Source organism: Aphelocoma coerulescens, chromosome 4, assembly GCF_041296385.1.
Source record: "Aphelocoma coerulescens isolate FSJ_1873_10779 chromosome 4, UR_Acoe_1.0, whole genome shotgun sequence".
Lineage (NCBI taxonomy): Eukaryota > Metazoa > Chordata > Aves > Passeriformes > Corvidae > Aphelocoma > Aphelocoma coerulescens.
In genome coordinates, this window is record NC_091017.1 from 16830306 (window position 1) to 16847478 (window position 17173).

The window sequence follows — 17173 nt, forward strand, 5'->3', positions numbered from 1 at the left end:
GGAAATCCCTCAAAAACCAGCAACCACCAATCTTTCTGCATAACTGTTTAATTATTTCTGCATGTGAGTTTTGGCTGTGCTCCAGCGTTGAAATCATTATGCTGTTTGAGAGTGTAAATAAGTGGGACTGGATTAATAAATTGTATGAAACATGGTGCCACACTTCATTATAATCCACTTATCAAAGTGGAAAAACCTTTTAGTACATAAAGTGCATCTGCTTTTAATTTTCATTTTGATCTTTTCTTTGTGTGTTTTCAGACACAAGTCCACGTTTTCAGGGAGGCTTTTAATGCTGGTGCCTGGCAGTTTCAAAGTTACTTCTGAGGATGGCAAAGCATAGCCTAGCAAATTTGGGATGTATAAGGAAAAGCACAGGACTGGATTATTCTCTCATAATTATAAACTGGGGTGCAATACATCACAAGGAAACCTGGCATGAGCAGAGGGCAGATTTGGGGTTTATGTTAGTGACTTTTTTAAAATTTCCATTTTCTTAATGCAGATTTTGTCATTTTTACTTTAAAAGCATGTTTCAGATAAGTGGAGTTTACCTTTAGTCACTATCATTTTTCCATGATAAAACGATTGCTTTTGATGCCAGTAGTGAAACCCACCTTTTCCAGAATACAAAAATACATTGTGAGCCACGAGGAACTGCAGTTAAGCTCACACCATGGCTTTGCACTAAGGGACCACCACCCTCATCATCCCTTTCCTTCCCTGACCTCTCCTGCAAGCCTCAGCTCCAACAGCTGCTCCTGAGGAAATTGGGCTCTGGCCCTGGCTGGCTTCTGTCACTTTATTGAGAAAATTGCTGTATTTTATAGAGATTAATCCCAAAGTATTTTCGTGCTGTTGATACACTTCTTGTAAGCAATGACATTTCATTTCACATGAGTTTGTATCAAATAGCTACTTGCAGGAAACTAAAATGAGTTCAATCTGCTTAGTACTACCGGAATTCTAATTATGAAAAATGAACTCTAAAAAAAAAAAATCAATCTGTGTTCAAACCTGTCCTTTGTGAAGTTAAATGGGAATAGACTGAGGAGTTTATGATTTTGTACTTACAAATGAGTTGAATGCAAGGGGTGAGGATGCATACCATGGAGGAGCAGCAACCCTAATCTGGGGGGAATTCTGGACATAAATTATATATTAGTCGCTCTTTAGTTTTCACCAAGCAAAACAAATTCTGAAATAACAATTACAGCAATTAGGCAGAATGGTCTTTGAAAGTAATTGTATTTATGCCTGAGTTATGATGTATTTATGTCCCAAGATAGTTATTTTTCTGTTGTGCTGTTCCTCTTTTTTCAGTTTTGTTCTCAGTGGCCACCATCATTGGGGCTGAAATTTGACACATTCAGTTTTACCTGAATATCCACACCCTTGTTACAAAAAGAAAGTCTGATCCCTTCAAGATGTCACTCTGGCTTATGAATTATATGTCTGAGAAGTTTTGTGTGCTCTAAAAGATGACTGACTTGTTTGCTTTTCACTCCCAGTGGCAACTTTATATGTGTTGAAAATGTCAGATGCAGAGCAAGTCATCCATGGCTTTAGTTGTTCAAGGCCTAGGATGATTCCAGTGTGAAAGGTCACCCCTTCATATATTTCTGTGGCAAAGCAAATTGCAATTCCTATGGAAAAGGTGCAGATATGAAGGCATGGATCCAGGACCCAGAGTGTTGGCTGTTGTGGAAAGGAAAGCTCTTTTATCTCTTTTTTTAATCTCTTAGAGGTGATTCTGGTGCTGGTGCCATGGCTGAGGTGTCAGATCCAACATGCCTGGGTGAGGGGGCCACGGGGATTTTACTTTTGAGATGAGCTCCAGTAAAATTTGGGGTAATTAGGTAAAGCTTGGGTTCATCAGTGTTTTTGCTGCTGTGTGATGCTTTGCTCAGCCTCTTGAGGTCGGATGAGTAAGCAAAGGGTGAAGTGTTTGTTTTCAGGTCCCATTTAGGGGTTTTGTGAGCAAGGACTGGAGGGGACTGGGACCTGTGGCTCTGCAGCCTAGAAATTCTGCACCCACTTTGGGGAGTGGTACTTGGAAAGACCTCCTCATCCAATTAAAGATGGAAATAGTAATTGTAATTGATGTAATATCCGTTCTGCTACTTAATTTACACTTTTTGTTTTAGGTTGTTACAGTATTTTAACAGTAAACATACTTTGAAATTTCATTATAATTGTCAGATCTTCTTTCTACAACCTCCCCTAATCATCTTTCTTCAGATTTATCTGGTAACAGAGAGCTGAGGTTCCTGATAAAAATAAACAGAGGAAAAGAAGAAAATAAATAGGGAGACAAATACATAGTTCAAAGGGTAAAACAGACTCCTTCTCAAAAAGTCAGCAAACAGAAGCAGAGAATTTTTAAGTTCACTTTGGTGAGCATCTGATATTATTTTGGTCAACATTTCTGTGTTTGGGATCTCAAGAGATTGTTCTAAAAGGCTGTGTTGTGATGGTATTGCTTGCAGCCTTTAAAAGAAAATTATTACTGACCAGGATTCTAGAGGAAAATATTTGTTAACGTATGTGCTGGCAGTATTTTAAATTGTTGCTATTATACATAAAAATATTCATTATTATAAATTTAGCATATTTCCAGACTGAGCTGTAGTAAACTGTACATGAAAAATGCAAGGGAAAAATATGCTTTGAAGATAATGTGTCATTCACACAGAATAAAATTTGTGATCTGCTGAGCATGCTAAATGCAAGAACACAGCAGACATGAACATCAAAATGTTTGCAAAAACCAAAGGGCAGCTAGTTTTAAAAACAAAAAAATTAACAGAACATTTTCACTGAGATCAAGAGTTGGGGAAAGTTTTACTTTGGGAAACAAACAGCCTATTTTTCTAGTAATATCTTTTATAAGTAGCATGCATCTCATTGAAGGGAGCCAGCCTGGAATTGCAGATTTTAAAATGGAGGTGCAAAACACAGAATTAATGCTGTGCATCTTGATTTTTCTGTGTGTCCTAGGAGAAGTTATCTCTTGGTTATTACTGCAAATACAACTGGATATATTAATATATTGGAAGGATAGTGGGGCTGACACAGAAGGAGGATTAAATAAAGTGTAACAGGCTTCATGTACTCTGCAAATACAAATGTTTTCATAAAGGTGAATATGTTGAGTACAGTGTTCACTGAAGGATCATGGCTCACGGAGCCACAGAGTCATTCAGAAATCCTTACATTACCAACTAGTAATATTCCAGGAAGCTCCCCCCACACCTCACTCTCAAACATTCCCTTAAATGAACTTGATACTTCACACAAATCTTATTTTACACTGAGTGCCTCCTGAAATCCAGTTGTAACAGTGAGCTATTTGTAGAGTAGGATACAACATCGTGTATCATCGTGTAGCAGATTGGCTGACCACTTTATATCAGCAAAAAATGGAAGGGCATTTCAGTTGCAATTTAAGATTTTTGCATGACACTTATTTTAAGAAGTCTCTCCAGACCTTTTAGACCATTTCTCACACGTTGAGATTTTCCATTAAACTGCCTGGAAATTTGTAGTATGTCAAGAATGCCTTATCAGATTTGTAGCATGGGAAAGCAGAAGTAGCCATCATGCATGCAACATGATCTCTTGTAAATCTATCTCTGTAGATAACATCATCTAGAGACTTCAAAAATATTCAGTTAAAATTTAAACCAAACTTAAAATTTAGAAACTCACTGCAAGAGAAAATGCTGTAAAGTATTAGATGTGTGATTTTTGTCAAAACATTCTCGAAAGCTCTAATTCTCACTCTCTGTATCACTGTATCCATTATAATCTAAAATCAAAAGCAATTGAGCTGAAAGCTAGTTTCAAAACAGAAACAAAATTATTTCACTCAATAACAGGATTATTTTGGTATTTGTAGATATTTTTCCTTGGTTTTCATCCTGAACAGCTTTTCAGTGCTGTGTGATTTCACTGAATCGGAAATGCTTTGCAAATATCAGGTTTTTTCCTATTCCTCTTCTGTGCTAACATCATTCAGCATATCTTTGACCACGTGAAAAAGGAATTATCTTGTAGTCCATCATGTGGCCATGTTCAGACTTCCAGCAAGCTGAACAGAAAGCTCTCTTAGCTCCTCTGGATTTCAGAAGGGCGCAGCTGTCCCCCGTGACCAACTGCTGATGGGCTGGTTGGGATGAGCTCTGCTGTTTATGGAGATGACAGTGGGAGCCTCGGGGATGGTCTCAGGACCAGCTGGAAGCATATCTTGTGTTGGTGGCTCAGCCTGTCTGAATAACAGGATAGCTGGAGCACCACACACAGGCTTGGAGGGGCTTTCGAAATTCTGCAGTGTGTTTTAAGTATTGCATAAGAAAATGTGCTTGTGAACCTTAAATATGAGGTGTTTACAAGTGTTTATGTGCTCGTCTCACTGTCATTAGCAGGTTTTATCCCTGCTGGATGGTTTCTCCTGCAGAAAATAGTAGCCTCTTTTGGGCTACATCCCATACTCCCTTGCCAAATTTCCTCTCTCTCCTTGATCCCTCTCATCGGTGCCCTTTCAGTATGCTTAAAATAGTGGGTGAGAATCATTTTTATAACTTCTCGTCTCCTTTGCCAGGGTCACCAGACCATTCCAATTGTTTTTGTTAGCCTGGTCTCAGCCCAGCATGAAAGCAAGTTTCCAGAGAACGTGAAGGAGCAGGAGACAGTTGAGATTGGCTGAGCATTGGAGTCTGTGTTCTTAGGTGTGGGTAGGGAGTGCATAAATCTCAACTTGAAAAGTTTTGCATATAAAGCATCTGGGGACACAGCCCTCCTTGCTCCACTTCCAGAAAAAAAGGGGAATCAGCTTTATATCTGTGGTCACCATTGGAGGAAGCTCTGGTAGCTCATCTGTGAGCACCAGCAGATGTGCCCGTGCTTTTAAAAAAGCCCTTGCTGGGTTTTGTAGACCCTGCAGGAAATGGTGCTGTTGACACTTAGTTTTTATCCCCTGCCATCAGTAACTTTGATATACTTTGCTTTGGTATATGAAATCAGATGTAGCCATACTTTTAACTGCAGTGTAAATGCACCCTGTGAAATCACATTTATTGGCTGAGCAGAGGAAATAATTCATTTAGAAGGTAAATGAGAAGAAATGAAGACTGAGGTAAATCAGAAGACTGAAGAAAGACTTACAGAACAGGAAAAGGGTAAAAGTCTTGAGGATGAAAGTAGGTAAAAAATGGTTGGAAAAGAAATTTTATTGAAGGAAAGAAAAAGGAGGGGGGAGTAGAAAGAAAGAAAGTAAAATGGCAGATAAAAAATAATCCAGTAATATAAAAGGGTAGAGAAAGTGAAAGATATCTTGGGATCTAGAAGTAGCAGAAGGTAATTTAGAATGAGAAGCAGGCAGGAAATATCCCAGATGTGATGAATATTTTGACAAAGTCAAAACAAATTTTAATTAAGCCTCTAATTTATTATAAAGGAGGGAAAGCTCTAAATTCTGTTTCAGGGAAGGATTTAGATTATACCTATGCTGTAAGCACACTGTAATAATGTTAATAATAGACCAATATTGTCATCTCGTCAGATACTGCCTTGGTCTGCAGCCGACAAGCATGTTGTCTGGGCATGATAGGGGCTGTGGAGTCATAAGAGAGATAAAGCCTGAATTTTGGGAAACCCTGAGGTTCAATATCTAAAATGCAAACCCTGAGCATTCGCCATATAAAATGAAGGGGCAGCATTCATATCTAAGTCCTGTACCATGGCTGTGGCATTTATAAGCTTATTCTGCACTACACATAAATCTCAGCATGAGGAATCAAGTTTATTAGTTTACCGTGGTCAGATTGGACTGGTTTAAACAGCGCTGAGGAAGTTAATTATCCAGTGTCTCAGGTGGGTCTAGCAATGAGTAACTAGTCCTGGAGAGAGGGACTGGAACTGTGGTGGGGGGACAGGTCCTGCCGGAGCATGCGGATGGATGGCTGGCTGGGAGGGACTGCCCTAATCTCTTTCCCAGGTTGTTCGAACCAGTTCAAGAGCAGTAAAACAAGGTTATGTAATTGACATGTGATGTAGCCTAAAATAGTGACTGCAAACATAGGCTGCTGTTGCTGGGCAGTTGTCAACTGCTTAAAAAAAAAAAAACAAAAAAACAAAAAAAAACAAAACAAAAAAAAAACAAACAACAACCCAAACCAAAAAAAAGCTCCCTCAACTGTGTAACAAATGGACATCTGAAATGAAAATGCAGTTCTGATTTCCATTTACTAGCAGGCTTTTTTTTGTTATTGCAAGAAACAGGGGTGTTGTGAAAACTGAAATTTGAAAAGAGATTCATCATCCTACTTATCGTGCTGATCTATTTGAGAGTACCTGCCTGCTGCAGATGGTGAAATGAAAACCTCAGGTAAATGCAGCTTGTCCCTTGATAGCATGATCCGACTTCTGTCAAACAGGAAATCCTTTTCTGAATGTGCAAAATCATTGTGGCAAGCCTTGGCAGTAATTTTATTTGTATACTGGCCATCAAAAGGTAGAAATAGTTCATTTTTAGTAATTGAAGGAGCTCATATGGATACAGAGACAAAATCTGCGAGGGTTTTGGAGCTGGTTGAAAGGAACACATCACATAGCTCAGTGAGCACGAATGAGAGGTTGGGATGGGCGTATTTTGTGATTCCTTGCTGCAGGAGGCAAAGCCCTTCATTGGGGCTATACCAGAAAGTAGAAAAACCTGGTGTTAAGTTCTGTTTGCTGACCAGATATTCCTGAGGTGAGAGACTTCCCTTAGAAAATCCAGATATTTTTCTGCAACATGTTTGCTTTGTCTTTAGCAGGGAAAGTCTTAGCTCAGGTTGGAGGGGATGCATGGGCTGGGTTTGTGCAGTCTGACAGGCTGGTGGATAAAGGGAAGGGACAGTGTTAAGAAATAAATGTTATTTATTCCATAAGGCTTTTATATGTATCATTGCTGCTACAGAGATGATCTTCCCAGTTGGGAAATGTTACAGAAACTAAGCACTTATTCTAGCCCAGAAGCTGCAAAAGGAATCCTAGCTCTTAAGTGCAGATCTGCAAGACAGGGCTGGAGGTAGCTCCCAGCTCCTCTCTCCTCAAACCCTGGAAGAAGGCTTGGATTTCTGGCAGCCTGCAGGGAGAAGACAACTTTGCCTGCAATTTTCTGAGTCAAAGTATTAATTCTCATTGTGGAGGAAGAAGGAAAATTGGGACACTATATGCATTTTGATGTGCCTCAGTGAGACGCTATTTTAAAAGCAGAGTATTTTCAAACTACTTCTGCTTCATTTGGTCCTCAGCTGCTGCTCCTGTTTTCTCACTTTGCTGTCCCTTTGCGAGGCTTCCTCAGTCCTGGGACCCAAGGCACTTCCCCATTTCAGACATTGGACCCGAAGTGGATTTTGGACTTTTTCTTTGCCTTTCTCAGTGATGTTGCAGTGAGTTTGTGGATCTAGAAGAGGAATAAAGAGAGCTGCCTGCCCAGGTAAAAGCAGGAAAGGACATGTGGAAGGCAGCGGTGCCCCAGGAGAGGAGCCGCTTGTTAGTGACACACAAGCGAGCGTGAGTCAACAACCTAATGCCATTGCCGAAAGCCAGCTCTGGCCCAGGATTGCATTAGCAGGGCTGCTGTGTGTGCAAGATGCAGGAAATAACCATTTTATTGGCCTTAGTGATGGTGAAACTCAGCAAGAAAAATGTGCCCTGTTTTAGGAAAGAGGCTGGAGGAGAATAGGAGGAATTGACAACAGATTTAGGAAACGTGACCTACGAGGAAAGATTGAGAGAACTGGATTTGTTTAGCCCAGCAAAGAGATGGGGAACATAAATCTTTTGATAGGCAGAAGATTGTTGTAAGAAGGTGATGATCTGTTACACTGTGTCTATGGGGTAGTATGAACATCTCTTCCAGTTGCAAAATATTCCCACTTGGGTGAAATGCAAAGGGAAAAAGCACAACTTCAGGAGTGGCTAATCGCTAGCCTAATCACACAGGGCTTGTAGGGAAGTTGCAGAATACCTTTCCTCAGAAGATTTTAATACAAATAGAAAGAAGACTAAAAACCTACCTGAACTGTTAAGCTATCGTGCTTGTTAAGTCTTACCATGCTTCCATGAGTGGGCTTGAATTAAACAGTCTTTGGATCCTCTTCCAGCACTACGCTTTTCTCCTTACAAAATTTAACTTTTGATCATAGTAGTTGCTATTTTAACAAGAGAGCAAAAATGTAGAATACTTGTTAATGACTTGCAGTTCCTGACTTAGACTTTGAAAAACTGGGGAGGGGGAAGGAATTTTTAGGAGGAAGATAAAACATGTGAAATTTCTGTAATTTTCTAATTTTGCTCTAGACAGGAACAGAAATATCTACATCTCATTCCTTTTGCAGCCTTACCTGTAGGGAAGTATGGCAGCCCTTGGAGTGCAGCAGTGCTCTGCACACATACATAAGTTCACCTTAGCAAGTCAATTTTGGGGACTGGTGGCTCAATGTAGTAGTGGAGTTTTAAAATGGGGAAACGCACAATTTCTGCTGTAGCCACATTTTGGCAGTAATTCGTAGGCCAAATAAGAACAGCTTTTTCTCCTCCCCTCCTTTACTGCTGAATTTTGCTTATTCAGGAGATCTCAGTAAGAGGGAAGACTGAATTTCATGAATACTTCCTTTTTGTTTTCTTTTGCAAGCCTGTAAAAGCAGGGAATTATAGAGTTCTTGGAGGTGAGAGAATTGGCAACATTCAAATATTTTTGTGTGTACACTTGGTTGTGTCACTCTGTGGTGTGTAGTGGCACAATAACCTGGAAAATGCAAACTTCTGTATTCCTCTAGCTCTACTGCTAAGAGAAAAGATCTCACTTTCTCCTTACTATGTAACTGTGTGGTACCTGTGCATTATTTATTTTGAACAGGAAAATTTTCCTCACATCTTTTGCATCTTTGTATTTCAGATGGAACAGGAATTAGCTGGTGTAAGTGCACTTAATGATGGCATAAGTAAAAATTACTTTCATCTTAATGCATTTAGCACATGGGAGATGAGAATTCAATATCTGCTCTGTCACTTTCCAGCCCACTTGTGGGTGATTGAACAGGATAAAAAGAACAACTGGATTAAGCTAAACACAAACTGCACAAGGCAGATCGATACATCTCTTGAAAGAGTCGGAGATCTCGCACCACACAAACATCAGCCTCTCTTCAGGATGGCCTCCACCACCTCACTGAGGTCCTGAAGGGCCCTGGAGGTCTCAAGAGCACTGCATCAATTTCAGATATGTAGGGTTTTGGTTTGATTCTGAAGTTGAGGGGCCGTAGTGAGGCACAAATGGGACATAGTGATTTATTATGGGAGTCTGCTTTGCTAACTTACTTTACAAAATTGGTTTTATTTCAAATGTACCATATTTGATTGCATGGAAGACTGAAGACATTTTTTTTTTCATTATAAATGTTAACTGAAAAACTGTTCATTATTATTTTATAGCTGTACTCTACATAGAGGGCTTGTTGGAATGTTGATCTATTCTGTTTTTGCAGGGGTTTTCAAGTTACTTCCATTAATGTAAGCTTTATGATGGCTGTAGTTTTTAAGGATTTTTTAGAAATTTAAAAAATTTAGAAGATGATGTTTGCTGTTTGGAAAGACCCTTGCTGTGCTCACTAGAAATGGATTTTATTACTGTTCTTACTAGTTATAGATTTTGTACCATGCATTAGTACTCAGAGGTGAATATTTCCAAAATTGATGAACCTTTACTAAGTTATGTTTGCTGAAAATATTTGATCTAGAGTAGATAGGTCAGAAAGGAATAATTTCAGGCTACCTAGAGCATTTGAAGGGTGATTTATGGAATATTCTGCTGTTGGGGAATATTTCTTAGGAAGTCACATTGCGATTGCAGTGTTGGATCCAAACATTTCCACAGCATTTAGAAATGCAACCCAGGTAATTATCCTGGCGTGCATAAATGGTAACCTGTTTATTAAACCCATTAGATTTTTAAAGCAGTAGTGGAAAATGTTGACTTAACAGGTATACATTTTTTAGCACAAACTGCCTTCAGGGTAGTTCTGCAATGGGGTTCATTTTGCAGTATTGGAGCTGACTTGTCTTATTAATAGCCTGCACCCGCCTTTGGAAGCCTAAAAATGGTATTGCAGTAGTCTGATGTACAAAGGACATTGTATGAGCACTGAGCAAGTGTACCTGCATTCCTCGCAGAAAATAACCATTTTTCCCTTCTCCCCACAAGAAAAAGGATGGTATGGCAGTATTTGTAAGGACATATAAACCACCTTTATGCTGTATTTCGTAATTTTAAATGCTTTTAGTTTCTCCTCTTATGTTACTTTCATGCCTGTCTGCTTGATGGTTCTTTAGGGGAGGTGCTCAAGTCGGTTCAGAGCAAAACAAAAAAAAAAAAGAGGAATTAAGCTGACTCTTCTCTTTCCTGTCTGTTTTTGTGTAGATCACATCACAAAATAAACATTGTGTGATACCCAGGTTTTCATTTTATGATTAGCTGAGAACTTTATCCTTTTCTTGTTTAGCAGGCCTACTTAAAGGCCAGGTGATAGATTGTGGTGCTGTCACTATATTGTACAACTTGATTTTATGCCTGATGTAACTTACTCATTAATTGTTTTGCTGAAGTGTTGTTCTTTTCCACCTGTGTCATAGTGCTAGGTAAAGTCCCTTAATGAAATCCTTATTTGCCCATCTGCTTGTTCTTTAAACATCTAAAGCATTATTTAAATGATGATACCTTTGTGATACTACAGTAACACTTCACTCACTCAAATAAGATCAGTTTTCTTTGTGTGAGATGCTCAGTGAAGAGAGTCAAGAAACATCCCAAGTTTCAGTTCGATCTCTAGACAACATTATAAGGCTGAAAGGAAGGCAGGGGCCGAGGTAGAAAATGATTTTGCTGAAGTTTTAAGGCAAATTCCTGAAAGAGCCTAAAGCAGGAGCCAGGTCTCCTGTGTCCCATGAATATTCTCTTTATCTTTCCCTAGGAAGCATGTGAGTATTGTGGAAAATAGCTTGGCAGACATATTTTGTGCCTCTTGTCCTACAGCAGCTCTGTCCCCTTATGGAGCTGTGTGTTCATTCCATCTCCCTTCATGTCGGCCCCTGCCCGTTCCAGTGCAGCTCTGCTCCTGAGTTCTTCCCGGGCTTCCCCTCCTCTCCCATGGCTGCTGCTTGCTTTGGTCGTTGGCACCAACTTTATCTGCACATCTCTTGGGTTTCTGCACATTTGTTCTGGCCACCCCAGATTCCTGTGTGCCCCCTCTGGATCAAGGCAGCTAAAATAATCTTCTCCTCTCGCTTCTGCTGTCACACCACACCAACCCCTCACGGCTTCCTTTATTCTTCCACATCAAATTCAAGCACCAGGCTTTGAAAAGGCCACGTGGTAGTGCCCTTGCCTGAGAAACTGCATCTGTTTGCTCCACCTGCTTTCCTGCCATGGAGCAAAATTCCTTTTGAGTCTCCAAGTTCTCAAATGCCAGTCTGTTTCCCTGGTTGCCGTCCATTTCCCTTCTGCATTAAAGACCTGCTGTCTCTTCCAGAGTGCTTCTGTGGGGCTTTACAGAAATGAAATAATCCAGTTGTGACTTAAGCCTGGTTGAACTGGTTGAATAGAGTGGAGTATATTGGGAAAGTTAACCTCTGCTGTGCATTTCTGCTTTATATCCTGAACTTCTTGAGTATGAAAATGTACCCCAACTTAGATCTGTCAGACTGCTCTGCAATAGCACACCTAAGAAGGTCTGAAGAAGCTCAAACCAATTGTTTGTTTTCTACTAGAAGAAAAATTCCAGTCCTGTTTATGAAAAAAAACTGTAATGAGATCTCTCTTGAGAGTGACACCAAAACTCCTTCCCAAATTAAAAAGAAGAGATGCTCATAATAAAGGCCCATGACAACTCGCCAAGATCATTTGGAAAGGCTAAAGAATGGAATTTGAAATGGCTTCATTAATAAGAATCTCAAAATGAGTGCAGAACAGCAGAGAAGAACAAATTGGAATTATGTAAATACATCCTCTAATAATGCATTTTATTTTTGGTTCATTCAGGCCAGCACAATTACCTGTGTGCGGGAAGGAACGACTGTATAATTGATAAGATTCGGAGAAAGAACTGCCCAGCCTGTCGATTACAGAAATGTCTGCAAGCTGGAATGAATTTAGGAGGTAAGCAGAATATTAATAGTTTGGTCTCTTAATTTGATTAGGTGAAAACATTGGAAATGTGCAGCCTTTTTATAGTTCTGGCAGCTGCATAATCTCAAAAGTTTTAAGGTGGGATTATCCTGAAGAAGTGCTTAATAGCCGATAAACTCTATTGTCATTCTAAATCGGGGTTTGGAGATACGTATTTTATGGCACAGAAAAAAGAAAAGTGGGTGTTTTATGATGACAGTAATTTTAGTAGAATACCATAAGCTAAAAGTGTTAAGGTTTCAAGTATTGCATGGGGTATTTTTTTGGGATGAGCGTTGTCTTGAATACTGAAAAACATGTTACACCATCATGAAAGCAAATTCTCACATAGTGAGACCTCTCAACTTCTTTGGTGCTTATTCAGCATTTTTATTGCTTAATTTCTGTGACTGTAGGGATGTGCAATAATTTTGATTATGTTACTGCATTGTTCATATACCAACAACAACAAAATCTTATTAATTCTCAAAAGTATACTGAAAACAGTATGATAACAAAATTTATAATAGCTTTTTTTCTGTTGTTTTAATTCTTCTCTGGTAATGTCTACATGTTTCTGGCTGTGCTTCAGTGGGTGTCCTGTCTCAAGTCATCATCTGACCAAATGCTTTTACAAATGCCTTTTTCCCACCACTTCTGTGTTTATTATGTTGTCTGTGAACAGGGGTTTGGGTGCTGCTGCAGGTGCTTCTCCTGCTGTATAGAGTTACCCTTCCCTTGGAGTGTTTTCACTGTACAGAAAACTGCAACATGGTCACATTAATGCCTCGCTATCTCAGAATTCACCTTTTGTCCTCCTGGGCCCATTCTCTTGGCAGCTGAGTTTGGTTCTACAGATTTAGCTGCTCATCTTTAATAGGTTATATGCAAAATCCTGGTTCCTGCCCACTGCCTTTTTCTACCTCCCAGACTTCTTTTTCTGTCTTGTCTCCTGGCAGAAATACTCAAACAAGCCACACCTTACTTTTTCAGAGACAGTAGCCCTGTTGGGCTCTCTTTCAACCCCTTTCCCAAATTAGAGATACTGCCTTTCACCCCAGGCCCCTTATTTCCTTTTCCCAAGGGAAAACAGGGCCAGATTGTGGCATGCTGGGGAGGTGACAGCTTTCCCTTGGTTTTGATCTGTGCTGTTCAACCTAGCAAGGGAAACAGAATGCCTTTGTTTGATGAAACAGGAGCTCCATGGTCACAGCTCCTTAATCCCAAAAACTAGTGCTGAAAATTGTTGTAGAGCAGGAAGGTCAGCTCTCTGGAGTGCTGGGAATGTTGCTGCATCCTACTGGCAGCTGGTGTGGGGCATCCTCCCTGGACATGTCCTGTGCAGTGCCAGTGGAGCTCCAGCAAAACCCAGGGCTTGAGAACCTTAGGAAACAGCAGCACAGGACACTTCATCTGCAATGAGTTCATCCCTGTGATGTCCAGGAGGGTTTCAAACAATGTGTTCACATGATGTTCGCTGCAGAAAAGCAAGGCAGGAGGGAAACTTTGCTAGAGGGAGCTGTTTTCTTTTTTTGCCTTTTTTTTTTTTAAATATTGGCTGGAATGCTGTAAATGAGGAATGCATTGAAAAATCTTCCCCTTTGTTGGAGCTTGTTAGACTGCTGGAAATCATAATGTTTATTGCAGCTTTGGGCCCCTCATTGTAAGAAGGACATTGAGGTGCTGGAGCGAGTCCAGAGGAGGGCGGTGAAGCTGGTGAAGGGTCTGGAGCACACGTCTGATGAAGAATGGCTTAAGGAGCTGGGGTTGGTTAGCTCCTTAGAAAAGGAGGCTCAGGGGAGGCCTTATCACTCTCTACAACTCCCTGAAAGGATGCTGTAGCAAGCTGGTGGTCAGTCAGCCTGTTCTCCCACAGGACAAGTTACAGGATGAAAGGAAATGTCCTTAGGCTGTGCCAGGGGAGGTTTATATTGGATTTTAGGAGAAATGTCTTTGCTGAAAAGTTGGTCAGACACTGGAATGGGCTGGCCAGGGTGGAATCACCATCCCTGGAAGTGCTCAAGAAACATGCAGATGTGGCCCTTGAGAACAAGGCTTAGTGGTGCACTTGGCAGTGCTGGGTTAGCAGTTGGACTCTGTTCTTAGAGGCCTTTTCCAACTTTCGTGATTCTGTGACCTGGAAGGCCAAGTCTGCCTCTGGAGTGTACAGCTGGCATGCAGTTGAGCTTTGCATTTTAGTTGTTTCAGTGATTTTCATCACAGAGAGAAACCTCAGGTGAAATTCTCACTCCTGATTTGATCTCTTTATGCCATGTAAAGAAACTAAAATGTCATAAAGGAGGTCTTTCCATCACTGCCATGAATGAGATGGCAGGGGAACAGTTCTGGATTTCCATGCACTGCAGTGCCTTCTGCTTGGCTGAGGAGGGAAAGGGCAGGTTGGAGGGAGAGGGGAGGGCTGCCAGAGAGAGGTAAAGCACCTGCAGCCCAGAGGCAGCATTACTGTGCAGAGAGCCCCAAGGGCTCCCAGATCATGCTGATGGACCTTCCAGCCTTTGAGCCAGCCCAGCTCTGGCAGGAATTGCTGGGGTCCTGAAGATTTTTCTCTGCTTTAAGCCATGTTTCCAGTGGTGAGCTCTGCATTGGGCATCTACAGAGGAGCGACACAGCATCTCAGTTTTGGAAGCTTCTGTGTGCTGTTGCAGGGCATTTCTGATATGGTGGCAATCATCACAAAAAGTGGAGGTGGAAATGGCAAGAAGAGATATTAATTCATATTTGAAAACTGTGATTTTCATGTAAAATGCCAAGGTTTGGTACTAAATAACATTTTTTTCATATTTAGCTTGAAGAGAATGAGTATGGTCTTATTATGAAGGTACATTGTGGATTGTAGTTTCATGTGGTCAGCCTGGTTTTGACAAGCATATACATTACTCCAGTAAAAATGGGCTTTTACCTGTTTCTAGCTTGGACTTACAGGCAAAATGGGCAGGTATTTTATTAGGCAGTGTGATCAGTAAGGAGCTGGTGAAAAATTAATTTATAAATGCAATTTAATTTAAAGTCCTCTCTGCAGCAAAGTACTCTCTGTAGCTGTGTCACACTGCACTGCGCTCTTGGTGCAGTAGGGCTGAGCTCAGCTCTCACCCTCCAAAGAAAAGCAAATGTAAACACAAATCCCAGACTGTATCAGAGGTGCTGATGTGCTTGGTGCATGGAAATAGAGCGAGATGATATGCAAAAGGTCTTTAGCATAGCTCAGGGCTGAAATGTCTGCAAGTTGCTGAAACCATGGGCATTTATTTTCCACTTGTACATAACTATCATGTTTTATCCCCTCATTTAAAGAAAAAACCAAAACACCAAACTTCCAGTTGGTCTAGAAGAAATGTTGTATTAGGGAACAAGGTCCCATCTCCCATGGGCTGGAAAAGAACTTGACTCTCCTTTGTCATCCTCCCCATATATAGATGGGAGTGAAGGACCCCAGGCTGCCCCCACCCAGCTCCTCCCACTTACTGAAATAGGGGGGCTGTGAAGCAAATTTTGTAATTTGACAGTTTGAGATTGTCTTCCTGCTCTTTCTGAAGATACTAATCTCTATAATGGAAAGCTGGAAATCAGAAATAGCATTCCATGTTTCCTGCAGCACATTTTTGAACAATCTCCGATTAATCTACTGATCTTTTTTCTTAGGATTTTTTTTTTTCTCTTTTGGTAATATTCCTTCTCAATATTTTTAAAATAGTAAAATAGTGCTTTTGTACTCCGTCAGTCTTTCAAATTTGTTTTGATGGCATATCTTCTACTTCCTAGCATGCTAAATTTCTTTTCTAAATTAAAAAAAAAAAAAAAAAAAAAAGATTATTTTGACTGGTGGCAGCATGCCATGATTAGGCACCTTGTAAAAAAATATGTGTAATTCAGTGATACAAAATACACCTTTTCATGAATGCTCAGCCAAAATAATTTGGCAGTTTTATTGTTTACCTCCTTGTTTTGTTTGTTGAAAACTTGGAGGCTTTTCCAAGCTCTTACATTCTTTAATAATCTTTAGAAAATTATTCATCAAGTCAGCAAATAATTTACCTAATTATGTTATTTTCTCGATTTTTTGTTTTGATTTTATAAGAAGCATCTGCAACCTGTAATTTCTGCAAAGCTGAAGTTGCCAAGTATCACGTTAAATCATCCTTCTCATTGCTAGAAGGTATGTGTGTGCTCTGCAGACAGCTATATCCCCTTTGGCAAGTAGGACTCCAAAACTTTTTTGGGAATCATATTTTGTTTGTTGTTTTGTTATCTTTTTTTTTTTTTTTTAACTCCAGTGACATATGCTAGGCTTAATTGTTGGAAGAGATTCAGAGTGAGCAACTGCACTATGAAGGTATGCTGGCCCATTTTTGGTTTATGCTCTTTTCAAGATTCTGTAATTAATTTTCAGTTAATTACAGACCAGAATGACTTCACGGATTTGGGAAGTTTCTTCCAGCATACGCTGTGATTGGATTTGGCGAGGCTCTCGCTTCCGCACGAGACGCTTTCGTTTGGCTCCCACCTCGTGCTGCTGTGCCTCAGTTGTGTCTGTCCCCGTGATGGCACTGGGGGTGTCACAGTGAGACCCCCAGTCCCACACTGGGGCTTGGCATGGTGCCTTATGCCACCACCAGCTGCATCCCGTAAGGCAGCAGCCCCTGTGTCCTGCATTGCCACCAGGGTGGCACAGAGCCTCCTGGTGCCACTCCTGTGTGCTGAAGCCTGGAGAATGGGAATGTTTTATATGGTGTCACTTGAGAGGGCTGCCAGCCCCTTTCCTTGGCAGGTTAGTCCTCACCCCTCTGATGTGACCTAGTGACCAGGCATCCCTCCCCGTTCTGGATGGTCAGAGAAGGTCCCTCTTCTGCCATGGGGTGTGCCATATGTGCAGAGGGGACAAAAAAGTGTGGAAAGATCAGTACCATGCAGGGCTGGAATCCTTCCCTGCCTCAGCTCCCCTAT

General features: G+C 40.7%; 1 protein-coding gene across 6 annotated transcripts in view; it reads left to right on the forward strand.

Moving 5' to 3' along the window:
• Window positions 1-17173, forward strand: part of NR3C2 (nuclear receptor subfamily 3 group C member 2) — a 191560-nt gene that overhangs the window by 128876 nt on the left and 45511 nt on the right. For all 6 annotated transcript variants that reach the window (XM_069012828.1, XM_069012827.1, XM_069012829.1 and 3 more), the window contains one exon: window positions 12086-12202. In XM_069012828.1, the coding sequence (XP_068868929.1) occupies window positions 12086-12202 (117 nt within the window). The remainder of the gene's footprint in view (window positions 1-12085; window positions 12203-17173) is intronic.